Source organism: Esox lucius, chromosome 8 (genome assembly GCF_011004845.1).
Source record: "Esox lucius isolate fEsoLuc1 chromosome 8, fEsoLuc1.pri, whole genome shotgun sequence".
NCBI lineage: Eukaryota > Metazoa > Chordata > Actinopteri > Esociformes > Esocidae > Esox > Esox lucius.
In genome coordinates, this window is record NC_047576.1 from 31,996,637 (window position 1) to 32,022,555 (window position 25,919).

Sequence of the window (25,919 nt, forward strand, 5' to 3'; positions counted from 1 at the left end):
GGGCTTAGTATTTCAGTGAGTATCGGAGCTGGGAGGAGTGTTACGTTCATTGTGATTGGGATCTGGAGGATCTTGGGATCTGGAGGCTATATTTCGTCCTGGTGTTGTGGTTCAGAGATGGAACTATGAACAGACCATACAGATATAGCAACGAGTGAAACCTCAAGTCTCCTCTCCCATATCTCTTGTGCCTTTCTTATGACCATGGCAATTTCCACAATTACAAATATTATTCTGATGTCCACCGATGAAAATAGACCAGCTGGGCAAAGCCACTTATCTTCACATAGCTTGTTGAGGTTAAAGTTCACGCTCACCTTGATGACATCACTGCCGAAGAACAGAGGCTGTGTATGGTGGCTATAGGAAATAGTTCGCTAGTGCCAGTTTGAATTCAGCCAATTACGCTGGTTGTTTCAGAATACAGTTTAAAAAAGTTTATCCTAGTGGGACAGATTACTTAATGTAGTTTGAAGTGTTTTGGGGTTGTTTTCCGCTTGCAATGCAACTTTAGTATAGTGGGACGCACAGTTTCCATTCATGAATTTGGATGATGCTAATAATGGTAATTAAGGACTGGGACAGAGCTGAATAATGGATTGTTTTAAAATATGATTCTATGAGCCTGAAGAAACAACTCGAACGAAATATGATTTTTGGATGAACTATCCCTTTAATTACATTGTATTTACAGCAATAAACTATTGCCCTAAGAACTGTTTCTTATATTGTACCAAGATGAGCAGGGGGTTAAAAGGACAATTAGCATTAGGCATGGCCTTGAACCAACCTTTTGGTTCCCAGATTGAAAATCTACCAGCAGCCACAAATATTTTATAACATACATCACATACACAAATTACACCATAAAACACAAATAACAAATGAGAATATTTTTTTCTAAATAATTAATGTATTTCAAATAATAAGTACTGTGATATTTTATAAAAATGTTGTCAAAATGTCTGAGCAAAATATTCCAAACATTTTTGTTGCCCCAGGACGACAGATGGTTACCATGGTAATGGTTTTGGCACTTTCCGACCCACCTACTAGTGCCACTCGCTAGCATGAATCTGACTAAACTGTTGTAACCTGGGTTCTTTGCTAGTGATTGCCAAAACCAGCAAGCATGTGAACAAAATATAAATACCCAAAAAACTATCCAAAGAGATTTTTGGGTAAACATTATCTTGCAAAGCAAATTTATCATTCAATGTGCTACTTTGGTAGGCTACAGTATGCTTTTTTAGCGATAGCATGTCTCTAGATAATTTTTTTTCACTTAGTTGTACTCCTTTTTCTTGGAAAATACAGCAGTAATCTCATCTGTTTTTGCTAGCTAGCTAGCCACATATTGGGTATTGCTTTCATTGCATTGCTGATGCTTTTTGTTAGGCTTACTTGTGCTGTTCAATAACATTACTAAAGTTAGAGTGGAGCCAAACACCACTAATGTTTAGTAGCGGTTACATTGGTGGGATGGACTGTGAGCACCGCACATTGAACCTAGGTATAACGGCAACCCAAAATGTCTGTGAATTCCAACATAACATTCAATTAAACACCGACTACACGCTTGCACTTTAGCCAAAATATAATATTGCTTTGCCATGGGCGGTGTAGATTTAGTAGAGGCTCTAGCATAGCGGTATAGAAAACACTGAACAAACCCTAACCTTAATACTTAACATTAACCTTAACACTTTTCCTTAACTTGGCCAGCAGGTGTAGTACTAACATCCAGGTAACTGAAAAGTTGCTAGTTCAAACATTTTGCAGATTTGTTACATATTGGTAACCTTATATATTGTAAGCTAACATAAAATAACTAAACTGTCCCAGATTGATGTTTACTATGTTACATCTAGCCCTGAGACCAGGTTGAATTTAGCTACATTTAATCCATTACAGTGGTGGGATGAATCCGTCACAGTCTTTTTCGGTAGTCTAACACAAATTTAATTTGAAGGTATAGCACACACCTCACACAACATTATAGACTTAAAAATGGGATACAACTGAAATGTTAAAATTTATTACATTTGAAATTTGAATCCCAATATTACACTTTATTTACATAAATTTACTGAGCTGTACACTGGCTATTCTATGATGCTCACTGGGCATATATTCCCTTCTAGTGATTCCTCAGCATCATGTCAACATGTGCCTCCAAAATGGAGCAACCTGTTTATCTAGATTTTTATCAGTAATAAAAAAATCTTCAATTGGAATGGTGTGCAATTGGTGTATGGCCCTGCTGACACCTGGTGATTTATGACTCTGTCTGAGGGAGGGAGGCTGAAAAACATATTACAGATGTTTTGCCTATATTCATGTGTGTGGTGAATAATTTTGTCTCATACTACCTTTGTGATTGATTTTACCCACTGCTGTAACAGGTCAAATTATAACTTCCCTTTTGAAAAGAGCACAAAGCTGTTTATGTGCCTTAAAACAACAAGTTTTCTATGGGCAGCATATTTTTGTAAAACGTCTGCTTTTTGAATATGCTTTTCGTTAAGTGTAACAATATGAATATCTTTTGGGCGATGTTGCTAAATTAACACAAATCAGCTAGCATTATATTGCACATTAGACAAAACTGTAGAGAAGATATAATAATGTGTATTTTCTATGTACAAAGTGAATAGGACACTGGATTTGCTATTGCACAGGCTAGTAAGTGTATATGCTAAGTTTCTGAAAGGAATATTATTTCTTATTGAAAATGTTCTTATTTTCTTAGATTAATCTAGTCTCTGAAAGGTAAATATCGGGTCAGCCTCATGTTCATTTGGTATTGTGTATATCTTGTGGATAATGGTAAGTGGTGTAGCTAGAGGAATGTTCCTATATACCCTTGAAGGCAGTGAATCACACCTAATATTTATACATTTTTAACAAATCAAAACTTAGTCACACATTCTATGTTGTTGTTCATACACATTTGTCGATTTCTATGTCAATTTATCTGTCTTTATGTCTATATACAACTTTGTCTGTCTGTATGTTTCCATTCTGAGTTTTGTCATATCATAATTATTTTAGCCACTGTTTGTTTTCAAATAAAAATGTCCTGTCTTCTCATCCTTTATTTGGCCACCTCGACTTTTATCACCTGTCTTCATCCAATATAAAACATAAGTAGTTGTGGGCAAAGTAGAATGGCGATAGCTTACCACTATATTGTGCTAGTGTTTGCCACCAAGGGTCATACTGTTTACTGTAACCAGGGCTGGTTCTAGGCAGAAGGGACATAAGCGGTCACTTAGGGCCCCTGACCACTAGGGACCTCTATGGGAGGGGGGCCCAAATCAAATTTTGTAAATGTTATTGCTAAAGTACAGTGGGAAGTCACATACCAAAGCTTCAGCTCTACTCACAGTGTTGGGCTCAAACTCAGCACTCTGCAATTCCCTATTTTCTGAAGTAATAAAGGTTTGTGTGTGTGTGTTTGTGTATCAGTACAATACTGTGCAAAGTTTTCTAAGGCACCTGAAAGTCAAATGAAAGCCGTTTATTTGTGTAGTATTTATTTGTAAAAATATATGTGTATTTTATATTTATTTATATTTTCCTACAGATTAAACACTACCCAAATAAAAGGCTTTAGTTTGACTTTCAGGTGCCTAAGACGTTTGCACAGTACTGTATATGACCTGTTTGGGTTTGCTAGTTAACTGATCTGTATGGCACTGCTGCGTGACATCTAAACACTGCTATGTAATCTCTCTTAACAGGATACACAGAAAGCCTTATGATAACTTCAAACGCACTGTACACACACCTTACCTGTCCATTTAAGTATACATAGCACACAGGCATGTGTGCTTGCCTGCATGCAATTTGGCTAAGGCCAAAGGAACAGAGAGAGAAAAAAGGAGAAAATATACTTCATATCTTTGTGACTTTACTGGTATGTCTCTCAGAGAAAGAGGATTGGACAGCTAAAACCATCCTGTGACTGATGTGCAACTCAACCAAGAACTGGTGGTGTTCTAGCAAGTTTGGACTGTTTGGGAAGGTATCTTATGTGACACACTTTTTCATGAAGAGACAGTAACACAAGTACACACACTTACACACAATTGTGAGTCACTATACGAAACAATGGCATCTTCCTAGTGTTAACAGCTTTGGAATCTGCACTCTGGAGGTAGATCCTTTTCACACCTCCTACAGCTTTTGGAATTTAGGTTTAAGTAAAACGTTACATATAATAACCATACTTCCAGGTTAATAGTGCAGAAATGGGTAAGAAGTTTGAAATTACATGATGCTAGGCTTGGAATAAAATAGGACCAGAAACCTTTTTTCCAATTGGTCTTTTTCCAAGGTGGTGCATTGTTTGAATTCAAACTAGAAAAACTGTTTTGTCTTGTTTGGTCTGGTTCAATCTTCCACAACCCTGTTTCCAAAACAGTTGAGACGTTGTGTAAAATGTAAAGAAAAACTGAATGCATTGATGTGCAAATAATTCCAACCCTATTTTCAATAGAAAATAGTACAAATACGACATATCAAATGTGGAATGTCTTGAAAAAGACATGCCCACTTTGAATTTGATGCCAGCAACACGTTCCAAAAAAGCTGGGACAGTAGCAACAAAAGACTGGAAGACTTGTGTAATACAAAAAAAAATTGTTTATTGGCAACAGGTCAGTAACATAATTGGGAATAAAAATAGCATCCCAGAGAGGATGAGTCTTTCAGAAGTAAAGATGGGGAGGGGTTCACCACTCTGTGAAAAACTGCAAGGGCATATAGTGCAGCAATATAAGAATAACGTTTCTCAATATAAAATTGCAAACAGTTTGGGGATCTCATCATCTAAGGTACATAATATCATTAAAATACTGAGAGAATCCATAGAAATCTCTGTACGCAATGGACAAGGCTGAAAACCAATATTGAATGGCCGTGATCTTCGGGCCCTCAGACGGCACTGCATTAAAAACAGACACGGTTCTGTAGTGGAAATCACTGCATGGGCTCAGGAACACTTCTGAAAACCATTGTCTGTGAACAAAGCATTTTTCTGCATCCACATATGCAAATTAACATTTAAAGAAATAACCATATATAAACAGGATCCAAAACCACCACTGCATTTTCTGGGACCAAGCTCATTTAAGTTGGACTGAGGCGAAGTGCAATACTGTCTTGTGGTCTGACAAAACAAAATGTGAAATTATTCTTGGGAATCATGGATGCCAAGTCCTCCGGACTAAAGTGGAGTGGGACCGTTTTGCTTGTTATCAGCGAACAGTTCAGAAACCAGCATCCGTGATGGTACAGGGGTGCATTAGTGCACATGGTGACTTGCACATCTGTGAAGGCACCATTAATGCTGGACAATATCTGCAGGTTTTGGAGCAACATATGCTGCCATCCAGACAATGTCTTTTTCAAGGATGGCCTTGCCTATTTCAGCAAGAAAACGCCAAACATCATTGTGCATGTATTACAACGGCATGGCCTTAGTAAAAGAGTGCGAGTGCTAAACAGGCCTACCTGTAGTACAGACCTGTCACCCATTGAAAACATTTGGCGCATTAAGGAACAAAAAATACGACAGAGGTGACCCTGAACTTTTGAGCAGCTGAAATCCTATATCAATCAAGAATGGGAAACATTTCACTTTCAAAACTACAGCAATTGCTCTCCTCAGTTCCCAAACACTTACAGACTTTTGTTAAAAGAAGAGGCGATGTAACACAGTGGTAACATGCCCCTATTCCAACGTTTTTGAAATGTGTTGCAGGCATCAAATTCAAAATGGGCATTTTTTTTTTCAAAAACAATACAATTTTCAGTTTCAATATTTGTTGTGTTGTCTTTGTACTATTTTCAATTAAATATAGTGATAAATTATTTGCTCATCATTGCATTCTGTTTTTATTAGCATTTTATGCAGCGTCCCAACTTTTTGGAAACGGGATTGTACTGCACAAGCCAACTACCAGATGTTGTGGGAGGAGAGATGGGATTTCCTTATGAGATGTGCTGCAATTTAAGGGGCTTGAGTTGAATGGATCTTTATGTAGGTGGGTGGGTGTGTAGGAAAATATTTTCTATTTCCATCAATATGATATTAATTATTAATCCAATAGCATTTTCAGTAGCATATTCTTTTTTCCAGTAGATAGGTATTTTTTCTCATTAAGCCTGCTGTGTTATCTGTAGCATAATCTTTTAGTTTTTTTTTTATTTGGGCAATGTCATTTAAGCACTTCAAAGAGCTTTGATATGAAAACCATAAAAACTCAAAGAGGTGTTTTTAAAATATTAATATCATTTACTTAACGTTTGTTGGTGGGACTTTGGCAAGGAACTTTTGAAGCAAGGTACGGTAGGTATTAATCAATTACAGTGTGTGCTGTAAATAATGTGTGGTAAGCCATAGGCTCTTCCTCTTGTGACCATTCTCTCACTCTACTCTCCTTGCAAATCAGCTGGATTTGTCTAATCCCAGGGATGCTCTTTCAGTTTGAGGAATAGGGACTTTGCAGAAACTGAAGGTAAAGATTTCTGAGATCCTGGAACCAGTGCACCTGGAACCAAAAATTGTATTGTGCTCAAAACCACCTAGGTCACTTTATGTTTTTACGTTTAAGATGACAAACCAGCTAGCTGTAGTGTGAAGACCAATGTGACAAACATTCTATGAAAAAGTGTTGATGTAACCTGAAACATGGGGGTTTGCACCTACTGCATGGTCCTCAGTTTGGGAGAGCCCTCTTCCCCGATGATCAACGGGTACGGACCAAATGAAACGACTATCCAACATGATTTATTGGATGGTCTGATTGTGCCTTACACTATAGAACTGTGTTTCCAGATTCTCCAGCTTTTCCCTTTCCTTTAATGTCAAGGACCAATGAGTATTAGGGGTCAAGATGAAGTGCACACGATGGCTAGCCATGCTACAAGCTTATCAAACATTGTTTTATGTAATTAGCAATGTGTCTGTAAGAATTATAAAATATAAGCATACTGGATTGTAATTCTAGGTGCATAGCATTTAACCATATTATAACACATTACAATGTCACCGCGGCCCTCCACAAACTCCACTGACTTCCAGTTAAAAGTCCATGGTACATATTACGTGGCAGCAATGGAATTTTAATCCCAATCTGTAATCTTTTTGATATGAAGTACTTCATAGGCCTCCATTGATAAAAAAGCCAAAAGACCTTTCTCATGAAGGCCAATGAAATTACACTACAGGGTCAAATGTTCCTTGTTTTTCTATCCTTGTAGGGATTTTTCATAGACAAGTGAAACCTGTTGAGTATACATACACCCCAGTAGTGTAGTGGACAGAGTCGTTTCTAGAGAATTTTACATGGGGTGACAGTAGGGGGGCAAGTTGAAATTCAAGGGTGGCTTTAGGGCTGTCGCAATTATTAAATAATTGCCTGATTGTGATTATTTGAGCCAGATCGCAATTATTTTTATGACAACGATCTTTTTGCACAATATTTTGAGTCTGAATAGTTTCCAGTCTGAATAAGGGATTTTTATGCCAATGTTAGAAACATCTCAACAAATACCATGCAGATTATGTCAGTTTCCATCAGTTAGGATATTTAGCGCATGGGCACAGAAGTGCGTTTGACAGTTATGCGTGAAGTTACAGACGCAGATCATTTACTGAAACATATTTGCTACTTAGTTTCAGTATGTTTAAACCTAGTTTAGAATTGTTTTGTACCAATACACTATTCAGTAATTATTATTTAATTGATTTGTCAGATCAACTCTGAGCATGTGTAAAATATTTTTACAAATATCCAAATGAATTACCTAACTAACATATTTCCTAATTAGTAAATGCACATTAAATGCATGGATAGAAATATCTGTCATGCATATTAACGTTTGAAAATGAATTGTCCTTTTTTTAATGAACTGAGCATTGAAACACGTTTTGCTACGTCAGGAAGGCTATTTCAAATAACTAGGCTTTAATATTTGCAGATGAGCGAGAAGTGAAATGTGATAATGTGCCGGAAAATGTAATTGTCATTGCTTTGTGGTTGTTTTATGAAGAGCCGTTGTTAACAACATTGATGTAGTGGTAGTTCGCCCAACTACCACTCAAGCTGAACACAACTGCACTGCCCTGGGCACATTTTGGTTTTACAATAAATGAAAGAGGTGAGCCCAATAATTTCAAGGAGGCTAATTGCCGGATTTGCACCAGAAAGGTGGTGCTTAAGAGCACAAACACCACAAATCTGAAAAACCATCTCCAGATACATCATGTGTAATTTTAGGTCTACAATATTATTTGGCTCACACTATAACAGTGGCATACAAATTAGGCCTATAATATAAACAATTCAATCGTTAAACGCAACTGTATGTACAACAATTAAGCTTAAACTAAAATGTCATAATCGTGACAGCCCTGGGTGTCATATCATTCTATTGGTAGTTATGGCCACAAGTGTTATACAAATCCAGCTACTGAAAACGGACCGTGTAATATCTTGTTAATAAATATCATACATTTTAGGGTTTTGGGTGACCAGATTCACAGTGGCGTTTTTACATGTAAACATTTTGTGGGGCACAAACCATTTCAAAATATAGGTACAAAACTTTATACCAATAAAGATACAAAACTCCCTCTGGCTACTGATGTGTTTATTTAACACATCAACAAACAGCGTGGCTCCACAAAACACTTTTAACGACAGAGCGGCGTTGTAGTACACATACTGGAGAGAGAGAGAGAGATAATGTACACACATGTAAAATTACCTCTGTCACAACAGGTGGGGCTGTGCTCCACTTGCCCCTAATGACCAGTCACCCCTGCAGATTCAATAGGGTGATATACAGGACAGACCCTCAACATTTCAGGTGTACACAGCACCAACTGTAATAAAGTAACAGAGAGTATCATTGACCGACATCTGGTGTTTTCACTGGAAGGGAGGGGGAGCAGCACAATGACAGGAGCAGGTGGACTCCGGGACTCACCCAATTTACGGGGGGGGGGGGGGACTCAAAGATATTGGAATGGGTTACCATAGAGATTAACAACTAAAGTAGACAACTACCTTTTTGGTTGAGTAAGCATTTAGCTTTCTTTTGCACTTCAGTGTTACTTTACTCACTATAGCATTTTTCTATTTTGTTTTCACCTCTACACACACACAGGACACATCAGGCACTCAGGTGCCAAAACGTGCTTTGTGTGGGCACATAAAGGAAAGACTGAATGACTGATTGTGTGTAGCCCTGCACTGCTATAGAAACTGCTTATAGTGTATATGGGTTAGATGAACTGAATACTGAACCTTTCACTTTGTTCCTTGTGTCTGAGTACTCAAAGTTATATTCACTCCAATGGTCAACCCTTTTCAGTTATACATACAACCGATTATTGTTCAAAGAACATTAAAAGACATTAGTATAGCTTCTTTTTGGGTTTTTTTGTAGTGTGGTGTTATTATAATTTGAAATGTTGTAAATTGTCATAGCAACATAATGCTTTTTGTCTTTGTGAAATTAAAGTTGACTTTGTTTAACTGCTCACATCTCCCAGGAGCTTCTCCGTATGACTCCAAAACAAAACACACATTTCTGTGATTGAATTAGTCAAAACCTGTTTCACTTTCATATTTGGTTTCTAAGGGAATTGCAGGTGACAGTCATCTTCGGTGTGAATTTTGATTTTGTTTACACTGTGTGTTTGCATCTGGGGTCTGTTGGCAAGACCTTTTATATTTGTGATTCTCCTCATATGGATGGTGCTCCAGTCAGCTTGCAAAGGGCAGAGGTCGTTGTGCCGTGTGGTTGTCATGATAGCCTTGTTTCTAGTGCTGGCATAAGGCTGTTGATAAAATCCATGAGCAGTGTCAGATGGAGGCAGTGTTCCCTCCTCAGAGACTCCCTTTTCCTGCCCAGCTTGGTCCATTCCCTGATCCCACGTCTACTGCCTCTGCCTCTGGGACAGATCCATCATGACGCTGGCCAATGATGTGAAACCAGTGCCTCGCATAACAGAGCTTGTGTGTGTGTGTGTGTGTGTGTGTGTGTGTGTGTGTGTGCATGCAGCCTTGCTTCCCTCCCTGGTTTTATTTATTTATTTTATCAAAAATGTATATCATGCTGGCAATGCACTTTTTAAATGAATGTTTTTTATGCTGAACTTTTAAAATGAACTGTTCTCAAGTACCAACAGTACACATTTTTACTTAAGCCCAGGGCAACCACACCTGATAAAACATGTCAATTAATCATTAATCCCTCTGCCAGTTTAAATATGTGTTTGCCTGGTTGCTGGAGTTGGGAAACTGTCTTAACTGATATGTATTTGCTTTACCGTATTTACTGCACTTGTACTCACCACCCGTTCCCTTTTTCTCCCTGTTCCTCTCCAGTTGACTTCTGAGGGTCAAATCTCTAACCTGTTGCTGTCGGTCAGTCTAGTGTCTGTGTTGCTGCTGCTAGTTTTGGTCAGTACCTCTGTGGGCCTTCTTATGGCGCTGAACCGAAGAGCCACTCACGGCACCTATAGTCCCAGCCGACAGGAGAAAGAGGGATCCCGTGTAGAGATGTGGGACATAGCTCAGCCGCCACCTGTGGAGAGACTCATATAGAAGATTAGACACTCCTTGGCCTGGGCCCAGTTCTAAAATCACCCTCAACACAGTGGGGAGACCTTGATCCCATGTTCAGGGGATAGAGATCTCTCTTGTCCCATCTTCGGAAGAAAAAAAAAAACTTGGGGTTTCTACTGTTTCTTTTGTACGCCTTTGCCTCAGCTTCCATTATAAATATCTTTAACTTATATTTGGCGTTAGATTGGAGACACATTTTGTGCATGCACAATTATACATCATTGAAAGAGCAGAGAACTTGAAAAACTTGACTGGCAAGCAGAGAACCAAATAAACTAAATTGAGTTTTATTCAAAGAATAAATTAACGTTTATAATGTTTATTTTTGTCATATGTTCCCATTTTTCACAAAAAATATTTAAATAATTAAATAAACTCATGATGTATAATGTACACTATATGGCCAAATGTTTGTGGAAACCCCTGCTAATTATTGAGTTCAGGTGTTTCTGCCATACCCATTGCTCACAGGTGCATAAAATCCAAAACATAGCCATGAAATCTCTATAGACAAACATTGGCAGTACGATGGTTCGCACTAAAGAGTTCAATGACTTTAAGCGTGGCACTGTCACAGGATGCCACAAGTCAATTTGCGAAATTTCTGCCCTATTAGATCTGCCTCAGTCAACAGTAAGTGCTATAATTGTGAAGTGGAAACGTATAGGAGCAGCAACAGCCCAGCCATTACGTAGAAGACCACAGAAACTCTCTGAGCAGGGCAACCAAGTACTGAAGCATGTAGCTTGTTAAAACTGCCTATCATCTGTTTCATCATTCACCACATAGTTACAAACTGCCTCTACAAGCAACATCAACACAAGAACTGTGCTTTGGGAGCTTCACAAAATGGGTTTCCATGACTGAGCAGCTGTATGCAAGCCTCACATCATGTGCAATGTCGGAAATGTGGAAATGTGTTCTCTGGAGTGATGAATCTGGGTGGGACAAATCTGGGTGTGGCGGATGTTAGGAGAACGCTGCCTACCAGAACGCATAGTACCTACTTCAATGATTGGTGGAGGAGGGATAATGATCTGGGGCTGTGTTTCAGGGTTTAGGCTAGGCCCTTTAGTTCCAGTGAAGGGTCATCTTAAAGCTACAGGATGCAAAGACATACAAACCCATTTCCAAAAAGGTTGTGCTAATCATTAATCCCTATATTTAATAAAATATTTTACAAAGTAGTACAAAGACTACATATAAAATGTTGAAACTGAAAAATGTTATGGTTTTTGGAAAAGGCCCATTTGGAATTTTATGCCAGCAACACATTTATTACCACCGTGTTGCATCACCTATTTTTTTAGCAACACTCTGTAAGCATTTGGGAACAAAGGAGACCAATTGCTGTAGTTATGAAAAAGCAATATTTTTCCATTCTTGCTTGATATAAGATTTTCTGCGTATCCTTTGTCGTATTTTTCATTTCATAATGTGACAAATGTTTTCAGTGGGTGACTGGTCTGGACTGCACGCAGGCCAGTTGAACACCCGGAATTTGTTACTACAGAGCCATGCCATGGTAATACATGCACAATGTGGTTTGGCTTTGTCTTGCTAAAATAAGCAAGGCATTCCCTGAAAAGACGGTTGTCTGGATGGCAACATATGTTGTTCCAAAACCAGTATACATTGTTCAGCATTAATGGTGCATTCACAGATGTGCAAGTCACCCATGCCATGTGAATTAATTCACCCCCATACCATCATGGCTGCAGGCTTTTTAACTGTGTTTGTCAAACCACAGGACAGTTTTCCACTTCACCGTAGTCAATCTTAAATGAGCTCAGCAACGCGTCTGGATCTTGTTTATATATGGTTTATTCTTTGCATGGTAGAGTTTTAGCTTGCATTTGTGGATGCAGCGATGCACAGACAATGGTTTTCTGAAGTGTTCCTGAGCCCATGCAGTGATTTCCACTACAAAGTCATGTCTGTTTTTAATGCAGTGCCGTCTGAGGGCCCGAAGACCAAGGCCATCCAATATTGGTTTTCGGCCTTGTCCCTTCTCCGGATTCTCTGAATCTTTTAATTATATTATGTACCATAAATGATGAGATCCCCAAACTCTTTGCAATTTTACATTTAGAAATGTTATTCTTTCACAGAGTGGTGAACCCTCCACATCTTTACTTCTGAAAGACTCTCTGGGATGCTCTTTTTATACCCAATCATGTTACTGTCCTGTGACCAATTAACCTAATTAGTGTTTTTTTGGTATTACACAACTTTTCCAGTCTTTTGTAGCCTCTGTCACAGATTTTTTTTAAATGTGTTGCTGGCATCAAGTGGTCATAAATTCTTCACGAAACAATTAGATTTCACATTTTCAAAATTTGGTATGTTGTCTTTGTACTATTTTATATTGAAAATAAGGTTGAAATGATTTGCACATCATTGCAGTCTGTTTTTCTTTACATTTTACACAACGCTCCAACTTTTTTGGAAATGCAGTTTATTTATATATTTAGCTGCAGAGGGGGGACCAACTCCATATTAATGCCCATATACCATGGACCTGACATCATTTAGCTTTTTACCTCTCTAATCTCTCTCTAAATAACCATACACCACACCCCGTCATGCATTATTGCTTACTTATACACATTTTTTATATTCTGTCCTGCCCATGTGTGGGAGGATTTACATACAAGGGGAAGCCACAACCTAGAGTCATGATAGCTGATGTAAGGCTGTATGATGGATATTCGGAAGACCTGCAAATTAATCTCAATCCCGTGGCACCACAGCAGTATGCAACATATAATACGTGGAATAAATTCAGTCATTAACCAAGACATTAGTTCAACAGAATGAAGCCACCATTATAATCAAGCCAACTGCTAAAATAATCATTTTTAAAAAATTACACAAAATTATCATAGTCACACCGCAAAATACAACATCATAGGGAAAAGTGTCTTTTGTTGACAGTAGTTATATAGCCAACAATCAAGGAAATCGAAAATTAAACAATAGTAGCCAATGGACCAGTCTGTACCCTCTAAAAATACTTTAATCTTTAATCCAATCAAGGCCACAGCCGCCCAACGCTGTCCATGGTGCTGATCATGAGAGCATGTTTGAGAAAAAGAGACGGGAAAACTTTTTACTCACTCTATTTGAAGAGATCCATCCTCCTGTCATTCATGGCGGCAAAACACTCTGTGACCTTGTCATACAGTTCTCAAGACTTTATTCCATCCTCAACAGAGGACTCCACTGATATCCTGGACAAATTACCCAGCCTCTCCTGTCCACTGGAGTTTCTCAGGTAGATAGTTATTTTAAGGCAGGAGAAAGATCTCTCAACGGACGTACTGGTGACAGGATTGTCAGCATCAACACCAGCAGCCTGTGAACCTCAGTGAATGTGGTAGTTAGGTCCTCTTTGATTAGCAGCTCCAGCAGCTTTCCTGGTGGTTTGTGGAAAAAGGCTCATCAAAGAATGAGTAGGTGGCCAGGAGATGTAAAAGTTCACGGGCAGGGAATCTTGCCATCTCCAAGAAGCTCTGCTTTTAAACAAGGCAAAATTCAGCATGTCTGGTTTCTTCATGTCTCCAAATCTCTGAGTCATGTGCTTCACAATTCCATCAAGTATCTCGTAGTACAGGCATTAGTAGGAATCCTGTGGGCTCTGTCCTCTTTTGAACTTCCTCCTAGTTGGCTCCTTGCACAAAGTCATACCAGCCATACCATACCAGCGGCATTGCTTGGCATCCCGACCATCTGGACTGCTTCATCATACATTCTTTTGAATTTCTCATCATTACGACTGGCCTTCAGATTGTTTTGTGTGTCCAGCGTTTATAACAAAGCCATCAGTCGCTTTTCTGTTACCTTTACCTAGGCTAATGTGGCATCAGACATATTATGTATTACTACTAGTACCAGGTAGCTAGTTTGCTGGTTATGGAGAGCTTACCTGGTGGAGAAATTAGTCCAACAGCTGCATTTTCATGTCCGTATCAGCCTGTGTGAAAGCAATGTGCATATTTGAGTTGTCTTTAGAACATTATCCTGATTTCTTTTAGTCTAACATTGCAAAAAGACTGGATGAAAATAAACATGCGAAAATCACCGTGAAGTCATCAACTCTACGAGCATGAGTAAACAGACATTTTGTGAAGTACTCCATCACAAATCACATCTTTCCCTAATACCCTTTATGTTAAGCAATTTTCTGCATTTCTATTGCGGAAATCTTACAAATGACAACTTAAAAATATTTTGGGAGATAAGTCAGTGCCATTGTAATGCTTGTGCAAAGTGTCAATGACCTGCTGATGTTATTGATTTTGTAATGGGAATATGTATGACAGAGGGATTTTTCTTTGATGAATACTTTAACAGAAATATCTGCTTTGTGATTAATTTACAGCACAGGACAATATGTTAGATCTTGCTCAATGTTAGACTTCAGCTCTCAAAGTTGATTTCTGTGCTAAACACTGGCTGTGCCTTCTCGTATTAGTTTATGTGCACATGGCGCCTTTTCTCTGCACACTTTTGTGATGTTTCTGATGTACACTATAATATTTTTTCCACGTACCATTCGGCAAATTTGCCACTTTTGCCATTAGTTCTACAGCTCTCACAATTGCTCTGTACTGTATCAGTAGATGGATGGAGAGTGCTCCCAGTCTGATTTAGGGTATTTCCACTAGATAAATATTTGACACCCACTGAAACTTCTTCATATACATTTTGTCAATGTATATAAGACACACTGTGCAAATTATGTTGTTAATTTGTATATATCGTTACTTTACTTTTGTACCAACAGTGGGGAGAACAAGTATTTGATACACTGACGATTTTCCCACCTACAAAACATGTAGAAGTCTGTCATTTTTATCATAGGTACTCTTCAACTGTGAGTGACGGAATCTAAAACAAAAATCCAGAAAATCACATTGCATGATTTTTAAGTAATTCATTTGCATTTTATTGCATGACGTAAGTATCAGAAAAGCAGAACTTAATATTTGGTACAGAAACCTTTGTTTGCAATTACAGAGATCATACTTTTCCTGTAGTTCTTGACCAGGTTTGCACACACTGCAATCCATATACTGGATTTTGGCCCACTCCTCCATACAGACCTTCTTCAGATTCTACAGGTTTCAGGGCTGTCGCTGGGCAATACGGACTTTCAGCTCCCTCCAAAGATTTTCTATTGGGTCCAGGTCTGGAGACTGGCTAGGCCACTCCAGGACCTTGAGATGCTTCTTACGGAGCCACTCCTTAGTTGCCCTGGCTGTGTGTTTCGGGTCGTTGTCATGCTGGAAGACCCAGCCCTGACCCATCTTCAATGCTCTTACTGAGAGAAAGTTGTTGGCCAAGTTTTCGCGATACATGGCCCCATCCATCCTCCCCTCAATACGGTGCAGTCGTCCTGTCCCCTTTGCAGAAAAGCATCCCCAAAGAATGATGTTTCCACCTCCATGCTTCACGGTTGGGATGGTGTTCTTGGGGTTGCACTCATCCTTCTTCTTCCTCCAAACACGGCGAGTGGAGTTTAGACCAAAAACCTCAATTTTTGTCTCATCAGACCACATGACCTTCTCCCATTCCTCCTCGGATCATCCAGATGGTCATTGGCAAACTTCAGACAGGCCTGGACGTGTAGTTCTGGGCTGATCCCTCATCCTCCTCATGATCATTGATGCCCCACGAGGTGAAATCTTGCATGGAACCCCAGACCGAGGGAGATTGACCGTCATCTTGAACTTCTTCCATTTTCTAATAATTGCGCCAACAGTTGTTGCCTTCTCACCAAGCTGCTTGCCTATTGTGCTATAGCCCATCCCAGCTTTGTGCAGGGCTACAATTTTTTTCCTGATGTCCTTACACAGCTCTCTGGTCTTGGTCATTCTTACTGGTTGGTAGGTGATCAAATACTTATGTAATGCAATAAAATCCAAATTAATTATACAATGTGATTTTCTGGATTTTTGTTTTAGATTATGTCACTCACAGTTGAAGAGTACATATGATAAAAATTATAGACTTCTACAGGCTTTGTAAGTGGGAAAACCTGCAAAATCGGCAGTGTATCAAATACCTGTTCTCCCCACTGTATACAGGGATTTCCATTATTTTTTATTGATCAGAGGTATCAGATGATGTTGTATAAATACCTTGTTGTAGAAGGCGGTGCTATGATTTGTGTGTTAATTTATTTTTCAGTCCTTTGATAATCTGGTGTGAATGTACATTTAATTGGTGGCGTGGGTGTTTAGCATATTTTTTCCAAATCCATTGTGTTATTCTATACAGTAGTCTCAACAGTGCCTCATATTCAATTAAATCTGAAATTATTGACTTTAATAGATCAGTTTGTAATATGCAGTCGTCTGTATCAATGTTAAATTGCCTGTCTTAAAGCATCATAACATCCCATTCCAAATTCTGTCAAATAAAGATCTGTAAATCAGATTATACCTGTCTTTCTGGTTCATTTGGGACTGAGGCCTGTGCATAATGTATCTTACTGTACTGCAGAAGTGTATGTTGTGTGGCTAAGCCTGAGAAAAAGTGACTGGGCAAATATAGCAACAAAAATATCCTAAAATATTTGAGTAAATATTTTTGCAATAACTTTACTTTATTTTGACATAGTACAAGACTGTTGTTAGATGTATTAGAAGTTGGCTGCCTAGAAAACTGCTGACCAAACAGGAACAACTCCCTGAGTCTGACAGACAACATAATAAAATAACCAACATCATGTGAGGCGCATATGGTTCATGTTTTGGGAAGTAGCTCACCACAGTTATAGGAAAATGTTACAGATTCAGGAAAATGTGGTCCTTTTATAAACATAATACAAATCAACTATTTTACATTGACCATCATGTGGAATTTTCCACAAACAGGTTTGAAACTGGATCTTTCCACACAAGAAAAAAATAACTAGGATTATACCACCCCCCCCCCCCCCCCCCCCCGGGAACTCAGATAATGTGATACCAACTCATCTGGCATGTGTGTCAGACAAGGCTAGTGGGAAGCTAAAGCAGTGACACCACAACAGGGAACATATTCAAAGATAACAATACTAACATACCTGACTACACTAACAGGGTCAAACCCCACATCATTATACAGTGCTGCTTGAAGGTATGTGAACCCTACAGGGATGGTCATTATTTCTGTATAAAACATTAAAGTAAACTCATAAAATCCTTTTCTGAACCCCAATTTGTAAAAATGATATTCCAAATACAGGACACAAACAAAAACAGATGAAATATTTTCAATGTTTGTATAATAAACAGTGGTTTATTTAACAAAAACTTGCAAACGTGCAAAAATATGTGAAACATATGAGTTAATTTCTTGTGGCACCTCTATCAGTAGGAAATTAGCATAGCCATTTCAGACAGGAAACCACAGGACGTAATAATTAGTTGGTGATGTATCAGCTGACACCTGGCATTGCTCCTATCACAGTATCAGATTTCATACTGTTTATTTAATCATCAGGTTACTCAGTCTGATGTGCGCTGGTCATACTAGCATGCAGGTGAGAACCCACCCGCTACCCCTGCCTCCACCTGTTTGGTTCTGTTTCCTTTTCATGGTATAGGATCAGTACTACATACCTTTCTCATTGTCTATGGGGATTGCTACTAATGACATTATGGTACTGATGTTGTTATTTTGTATCGTATACACGATCATGTGATGGCACTGAGTTGCCTTAAAAGAGAACCCAACGCCAAGACCTCAGAGGTTTGAGGGTGTCTGACATGCATTGCCAGCTTCAGGTCCTGCCATAGAATCTTGATTGAATTAGGTTTATGACTTTCACTTGACCAGTCCACAACACAAATCTGTTTTCTCCTGAGCCATTTTAGATTTTGGTTGTTGTCTTGTTGGAAGGCACATTTTCAGCCCAGCTTTAGCTCATTCACTGATGGCCCGATGTTCTGTTCAAAAGTTATACCTCAGAATTCATGGTTCCCTTGATGATGTGCAGTTGACCAGTTCCAGAGGAGGAAAAGAAGCCCCAGATCTGGTCGTGGGTTAAGATCTGGTGATGGGTAAAGATCTTGTGGTGGGTAAAGATCTGGTGATGGGTAAAGATATGGTGATGGGTAAAGATCTGGTGGTGGGTAAAGATCTGGTGATGGGGAAAGATGTGGTGGTGGGTAAAGATCTTTGCCAAATTTTTTGCCAAACATAGCAGTTTTGATTGTGACCAGAAAGGTATATTTTGGACTCATCTGTCAAGAGAATGGACTTCCAGAAACCTGTGGGTTTGTCCAGGTGGTCTCTGGCAAAGACGGGCAGTTTGGTTGTTTTTTTACATCAGAGGTTTCTTCCCAGCAAGCCTAACACTCTTTAGTGTTTTTTGTTGTTGAAACATGAACAGTAACCTGAGATGCAACAAGAGCTCTACAAATAGCCAGATGTTACAGTTGTGCTCAAAAGTTCACATACCCTTGGAGAACATTGTAAGGTTTGCAGAAAAGGTGTCGCCTGCCCTTGATCAAGGTCCTACATGACTCCAGGGTGAGAAAGCGTGCTGGCAAGATCATCGCTGAAACCCTCTCACCCCAACCACCCATTGACCCAAAAGTTATTCTCAATCATGACCAAAACAATCCTGACAAGTTAACAGTTTCTTTGACTGTAATGTGGCCCTGAGAAACCGGCCCTATTTTCCACAAGAACTAACCTCTCAGTGAAATCTGCAACTACACCGACAGCTATTTCGTATTTGTTGAGCACTACCAAAACTATGCACTGGCTGTATAGGCTATGGGCTTGTGATTTGTCATATGGTAGCGGTGTTCCAGGAATTTCCTGCTTTCTTTTACCACCCCTTTCATTCAAACCCTTTTCTCCCTTTCCCCATTTCGTCACATTCAATTCTATCCGTACCCTCATACCCTCGTTGCATTCAGAGGAACTGATGATCGCGGCACACCTTCCTCATAGGCGCCAGCACAAGGCAATTCTGCTGTTTTCCACATAGTCAAACAGGATGTAACATCGGCCAACGAGTGTGAGGGCACAATCTCACCTGACAAGCTTCATTAGTTTCGCAGGCGCCTAAGCCACACAAAAGGTGTTGCTAAAAGGGGTTAGATCAGGATGTTGATGCTGAAGACGTCTCCCTGATCCATGGAAAATGCTTGGCAAGAAAAGGTGCTAGGCAAACATGCGTCACCCATGGGATTTCCAAGCCATATTCATGAGACAATGCAACCAACAAATCAAGTTCATGTATTTAATCCTAGCGGGCCTTGCACGGTATTCTCCACTGTTGTGTTGAACGTAGGCTTGCTTTGACTGCATAAGAAATGATTGTTTGTACTATCCAATCTTCATGGCTCTCACTCTCTTGTAACTAATTATAATTAACAATTATTTAATTGTAGGCTTAAATTCACCAAATCTAATGTAATGAATTACTTAATATACAGTACCGTGTGTAGCCATTGGATGGCAGTGTGTCTCCATGTTAAAACATGGAGACCCTGGCACTCTGTGACAAAAAGACTGAGAAACGACTAAGGCAGATGCATATTCATTAATGCTACTTGCCTAACAACATATTACCTGCTAATAAAGGTCAGGTATGCAGTTGGGGCCAGAAATATTCAAGGTCTTGAAATAAGGTGCTTTGATTTGTGTAACAGGATCTGTGGGGTATTCCATAAAAATGGCTCCACAAATTCAGGATTCCCTGAACATTTCCGGCTTCTCTTAACCAGATAAGGGAGTCCTGGAGTTTTTGGATCCAAAACATGTGGTTCTCATTTACATCATTTGGCTAAGTGGTTGATCCAACTATTCGCTTGTCCATTCAACATTTAAAAAACAGTTCTCAAGACGATGACAGAAAACGTTATGGTCATCCTGTATTCAAACGGTAAAGTGCAATATTTTAGTAGATTCAAACAAGAAATTACCTTAACCCCCGTTTTATCTGCTGCCAGCATGGGGTTAAAATTACATGTAAAACAGACTTTGTGTTGTCATGAAAAGCACTTTATGAACTGAATAAAACACATTTCCTATATTCACTATGCAATAGATCTACCATTGCTATCCTGACATACCGTATGCTACTGCAATTTAGGTTATAGGTTTGTTCTATTTATTGTCATTGCAATAAATGTGCCCTATTAATTAAAACCATAATTTCTAATCTGGTTTTAGTGACAGCTGTGGCGAAACAATACTTAAATTATCACTTCAGACACATCTCCGAACAATACACAGAGTTTGTATAGTCATGTTGGGTTACATTGGACATCGACAGGTAAGTTGGTCAGAACGACTGACTTTAGAAAAATGATAAAGTTAAAAGATAAACTCTTCTGAATGACCTAACTGATCTATTCAGGGTCCAAAAATGAATTCCCCTTTTCAATGCACAACACACAATGCAGGCTCATTGGATTTTCAGCAAAGGGACAGAGAAGGAATATAATCTGATTGGTGGATAAGCTTGGTGTTTTATTCAGTTCAACAGGATAAGATTTTAAGCTACATGGTAGCAGGTTTGGTTCAGATCATGTTTTGTTATTGTTTCTGATCAGGCTAATACAAGCTCTCTTATAAGGAGCCAAAAACCCAGAGTTTGTTCCATTTCTGTTTTGACAAAGCTTTCTAACCCAAATAACTGTCAGGATGTCAGAAACAAAATCATTCTCAAATGTAGAAATTCAAATGGTTACAAGTCTCTATTCCCATGGATGCATGTCTCTCCTGAGACCTTGGAATTCCTGTTAGCATAGCACTATCAAAAGTTTTTGTCCCATGGATCTCTGGTTTGACTGCCCTGGATGTTGTCACAAGAAGATACTCAGTGTCATCAAAAGTTGGTGTGAATGGTTGACAAAGCACCTCAAACAACAGCTAAAGATCAACAATCTGACCTGAAGAATGTTGGAACAACAGTTTCAGCAGGCACCATCTGCTCCACAAATAACCATGAACAGGTTGCATGTTAGGAAGCCCAGGAAGACCCCAACGCTGATAGGGAGACACAAGAAAGTCAGATTTTATGTCTCTAAAACAATTCTAAACAAGCTTAAACCCTATTGGGAAGATGTTCTGTGGACTGATAAAACAAAATTGAAGCTCTTTGGCAAAGCAGATTAGCGCTGTGTTTGCAGGTAAACAAATGAAGAGTTCACAGAAAAGAACGCCCTATGGGTACTTTGCTGTCTGTGGTATTGGGACACTCCTGGTATTACTATATATGTGGAGAGAAGTTTTCCTAACAATGGTAAACCCTAGGGTTAGGTGATAAGAGGGAACATAGATTTCTGGATTAGTGTTGGGTTTCATGTCGCCACAAGAATAAAAATAAAATGTGTGTGTGTTCTTTACTGCAAATTAGCTGCAATGGTTCAGGCTAACTCTGGTGCTGTGTGTGTTTGACAGACTCCTTCTGAGGAACAGGTAGAGCTCTGCCTCTCACCCTGCAGTCCAACAAACACACACACGCACAGATACAGTATATACACACACGCACTCCCTGTGTGTTGTCGTATCTCCACACAGAGAATGCTAGCCATGGCTTTTGTTTGACAGGGATGAATACCAACTCATACAATGCCACAAAATTCAGGACCACAGCACGCTTTACCTCAGTAACTCACATACCTTCTAAACCTGGAGAAATGCATGTGTGACCTAGGAGACAGCGATAGGAATTACACCCAAAGACACAGGGGGCGTTGTTATAGATTGGAATGATGCCGAGACGACATAGCTGGAGAGCTGAAGATGGGAACCAGGAGCCTCGTGTCCTCTCTGTCTCCTTCCCTCCCTTCCCCTCCGTCACTTCTCATTTCTCTCTACTACAGAAGCTGAATAAAAGGTAAGCCAATTAAAATAGCATGTTGATGGATACGCTAAAGAAAGACATACCTCCATGCCACTCTCTCTTCCTACAGTGACAGATCTGGTACATTCACTAGAATAAAAAGCTTCTTCTGCCTCCCAGCATCATAAAATGTTGATGTATGGTAGAAATATCATTATAAACCGGGTAGCCTGGACATTTTTTGAAGTATTTTTTTATTTGTATAATTATGTATATATTTTGGTAAACAATTTACAATAGCAATATGTCATATATTTGCAGCATATGGCCAATATTTCATGGCCAAGGACTGAATCCAGCCACTCTGCAGTTTGTTGTGCATGAATACATACGGTAATATCAATTGAAATGGTAAAGCTCTTCATATGCTGCTACATGCATACTGTATTTGTGAGGTTCTGTTTGGGGAGATTCCAAACTTAAAGGAGAATTTCACTCAAGAAAGGCATGAAGCAGAATTTTTTTAATAATTACTAATGTTAGCAATGGTACATTTGTGTCATAAAATAAAGCTTAAAGCAATCTAGAACAAGCTGTTTCAATTTTGTGGTGGAATATGGAAACATGGTCTGTATTCATCTGTTTATAAAATAATTCCAGCACGGATAACAAACGTAGATACTGTCCCCCTAACAAATCATCAATCGAAATAGCAATACTGATGATGTTTCATCTTCTAATCATAGTAATACTGATTAGAAAATGAAATATAAACGTCATAAAACAATAGTTATTTTTTTGGAACAACAATGTTGAACAAACACATGTGGTGTTCTGTGCCTGGCAACTAATTACAAATTACAAAGTAATTGTAAAAATACTTTCCTGTGCTTCATTTGCCTGGTAGAGATGTACTATAGGGGTAGAAGTACCTACCCCAGTTCAGCCCTATATGGCACCAACAGATCTCATGAGTAACATGTTCTGGATAATACTGACATGTGTGTCCAGCTTATACCATGAAACAACATAAACACACACTTACCAATAGAAATAATTTTCCAATGACAAAAGCAAATTCATGCTCTTTCACTGTTGGCCTAGCGGATTACATATTGGCAGTTATATTGTGAACACTAATGCATTGTACAAGCCAAGTAGGCTACCTTCATGTTTATCCCGCCACTTCAGTTTACAAGAACACCAACATTAACACACATTTTCCTACAGAACTAATTTATGTTTTCTCAACTTTCCAAATATGGTCATTAGTTCTATGAATGACGCCCCCATTTGTTCTCCTAAATCTTCAGGAGAGTAGCCAGAATGAGACCTAACTGAATTTACATTTAAGAGGTTTAAAGACCAATAAAAACAGTAGGCATAAAAAAATTTTATGCATTTTATAGTAAAAGATTGCTAGACACAAATCTGAATAGTTACTGTAGCTTCTAAATATAGCCTAAATGAGTAGTAAGTTAATTCCCACAGCCAAGACATCGATAAAACTAGCTTATTTGCCATCTTCAGTCTGATAAAACTGTTACATTAAATCAATTCTTCCAACTCACAGAATGTGTTTCACAAGAATATCAGCAAGAGAATGTAGCTAGCTGATCCAGTTAGAATATGTTGGGCTTCCACTTTTCTCTTTGTTATGCTATTATGTTGAAAATTGTATAGTGCAATATTACCATGGGAGAAAAAGTGTTCATTTGAGCTGAGTTGTGATAATAAACCATTGTGTTGCATAAAGTTAGTTAGTAAGCTAGCTATCTGCCTAGGATAAAAACGAAGTATAAAAGAAGATTAAATTATAATGAACCACATCACCTTCTGGCGAGACTGGGCCAGAGCCTATATCTTGGGAATGGGTTGACACCTTGACATATTTTATAGGAATAACACTGAAAGACATCCAATGGCTTTATCAAACTCACAACTACTCACAAAATAATTTTTAGCACAATCGGTAAAACATGGAGGCTTTGCAAAATTTTAAAACATGACTGCATTTATTTTCTTTAGATCTTCCTTAAATACACGTTCTTACATACTAGAGGGTGTCTTTTGGCGTGGCAAAACCCATTCCTGTGCTCTTTCTGGACATTATGTGTGAAACAAATCTCACTGATCTATAAATCTCTCAGACATGATACAAACCATCTAATGGTCCCCCAGGGTAAAATGCCCCTTTAATCCCGATGCAGGGAAAGAAATGCATACATGTTTTAATGTTTACCTACAGAGCCAGCCATGTGTCTCTCTTCCACCTATGTTCTATCATTCTATTCCTCTCCGACCCAACAGCAGGTCTGGTCGACATATCCCTGGAGATACTGCCTTCCATTGGCAGGACCAACCTAGTCCGCCACACACACATTTCTATCTCTCCCTCTCCCTCCCTCCTCACCTCCCAGTGGACACAGGGAGCTGCCAGTCATTCCAGCAGCAGCTCTTTTCTCCTGTGGTGGTCAGGGAATAGATCTGTAGGATCCTCCACTATTCATGCCTGTTAAATACAGTATAGTGTACTGAACTGACTTTGCTGATAGTTGCTTAATTGATTAATGTGTACCTTTTATAAGTGGGTTGTGTCCCATCTAGCTATCTTAAGATGAATATATTAAGTGTTAATAGCTTTGGATAAGATGACTAAAATTTTAATCTGTAGTGTATAATCTGTTTACCTCTATTTGAACTTCTGCTATTTGGTCCACAACAATGCACTGTTATACAACTGACCACACAGAGTCTGGAACAATGTGTCTGATAGATTGTAGGAGTTTATTCGTTTATTATAGTTAATGATCAAGTATAATGATTAACTTTACAACTTTGATTAACCAGAATTAATCTTTTCAAACAATTGACAACCAAGCCCAAACTGAAACACAATTATATTTGCAAAATGCTTATCAAATTTCAGTTTTTCAAAACATCAAATACATGACACATAATCAACTACATCTAAACATACAACATGAAAACTAATTTCAATCAATCATTACATAATGGCCCAGTAAATAATAACTACATAATCTATTTACCCTATTATTTTGGCTGTGCCATTTGTTGATCTCATGATTATAGATAAAAGGCAAGTGCACATATTATCAAAATAGAAACAGTTTTTTGCCCGTAAAATTATTTTACAGAAGACGACTAACGCAGAAAGAATGTAACACAAGCGTATGAATATCGAGAAAAAATGCCTTTTACAAATTCAATGATGTATTTGTATGAAGTGCTGTATGTACTGAGCATTAAAATAAAAGACACCAAGCTAACAAATCACAGCAAAAACAATGCAATGCCAAACATGTATTTTACACATAAATGAGTGCATAACATAATGTCCATTCTTGGAAATAGAAAATCTCACAGGTGACCTCTTTTATGCAGGAAATGGGACTAAATGCTGATTAATCAATCAGGCAAAATGTTTTGTACGTATGCAGAAGAGGTTC

The 25,919-nt window shown here is 38.7% G+C and overlaps 1 protein-coding gene across 3 annotated transcripts in view; it reads left to right on the forward strand.

Moving 5' to 3' along the window:
* The window catches only part of crb1 (crumbs cell polarity complex component 1), a 70,356-nt gene extending 59,361 nt beyond the window's left edge, over positions 1-10,995 (forward strand). For 2 of the 3 annotated variants that reach the window (XM_013132711.3, XM_034293605.1), the window contains one exon: positions 10,410-10,995. In XM_013132711.3, coding sequence (XP_012988165.2) covers positions 10,410-10,628 — 219 coding nt within the window. In that variant the 3' untranslated portion in view covers positions 10,629-10,995. The remainder of the gene's footprint in view (positions 1-10,409) is intronic. The other variant, XM_013132712.3, reaches the window with a different exon arrangement.
* Positions 10,996-25,919: the final 14,924 nt, after the last annotated feature.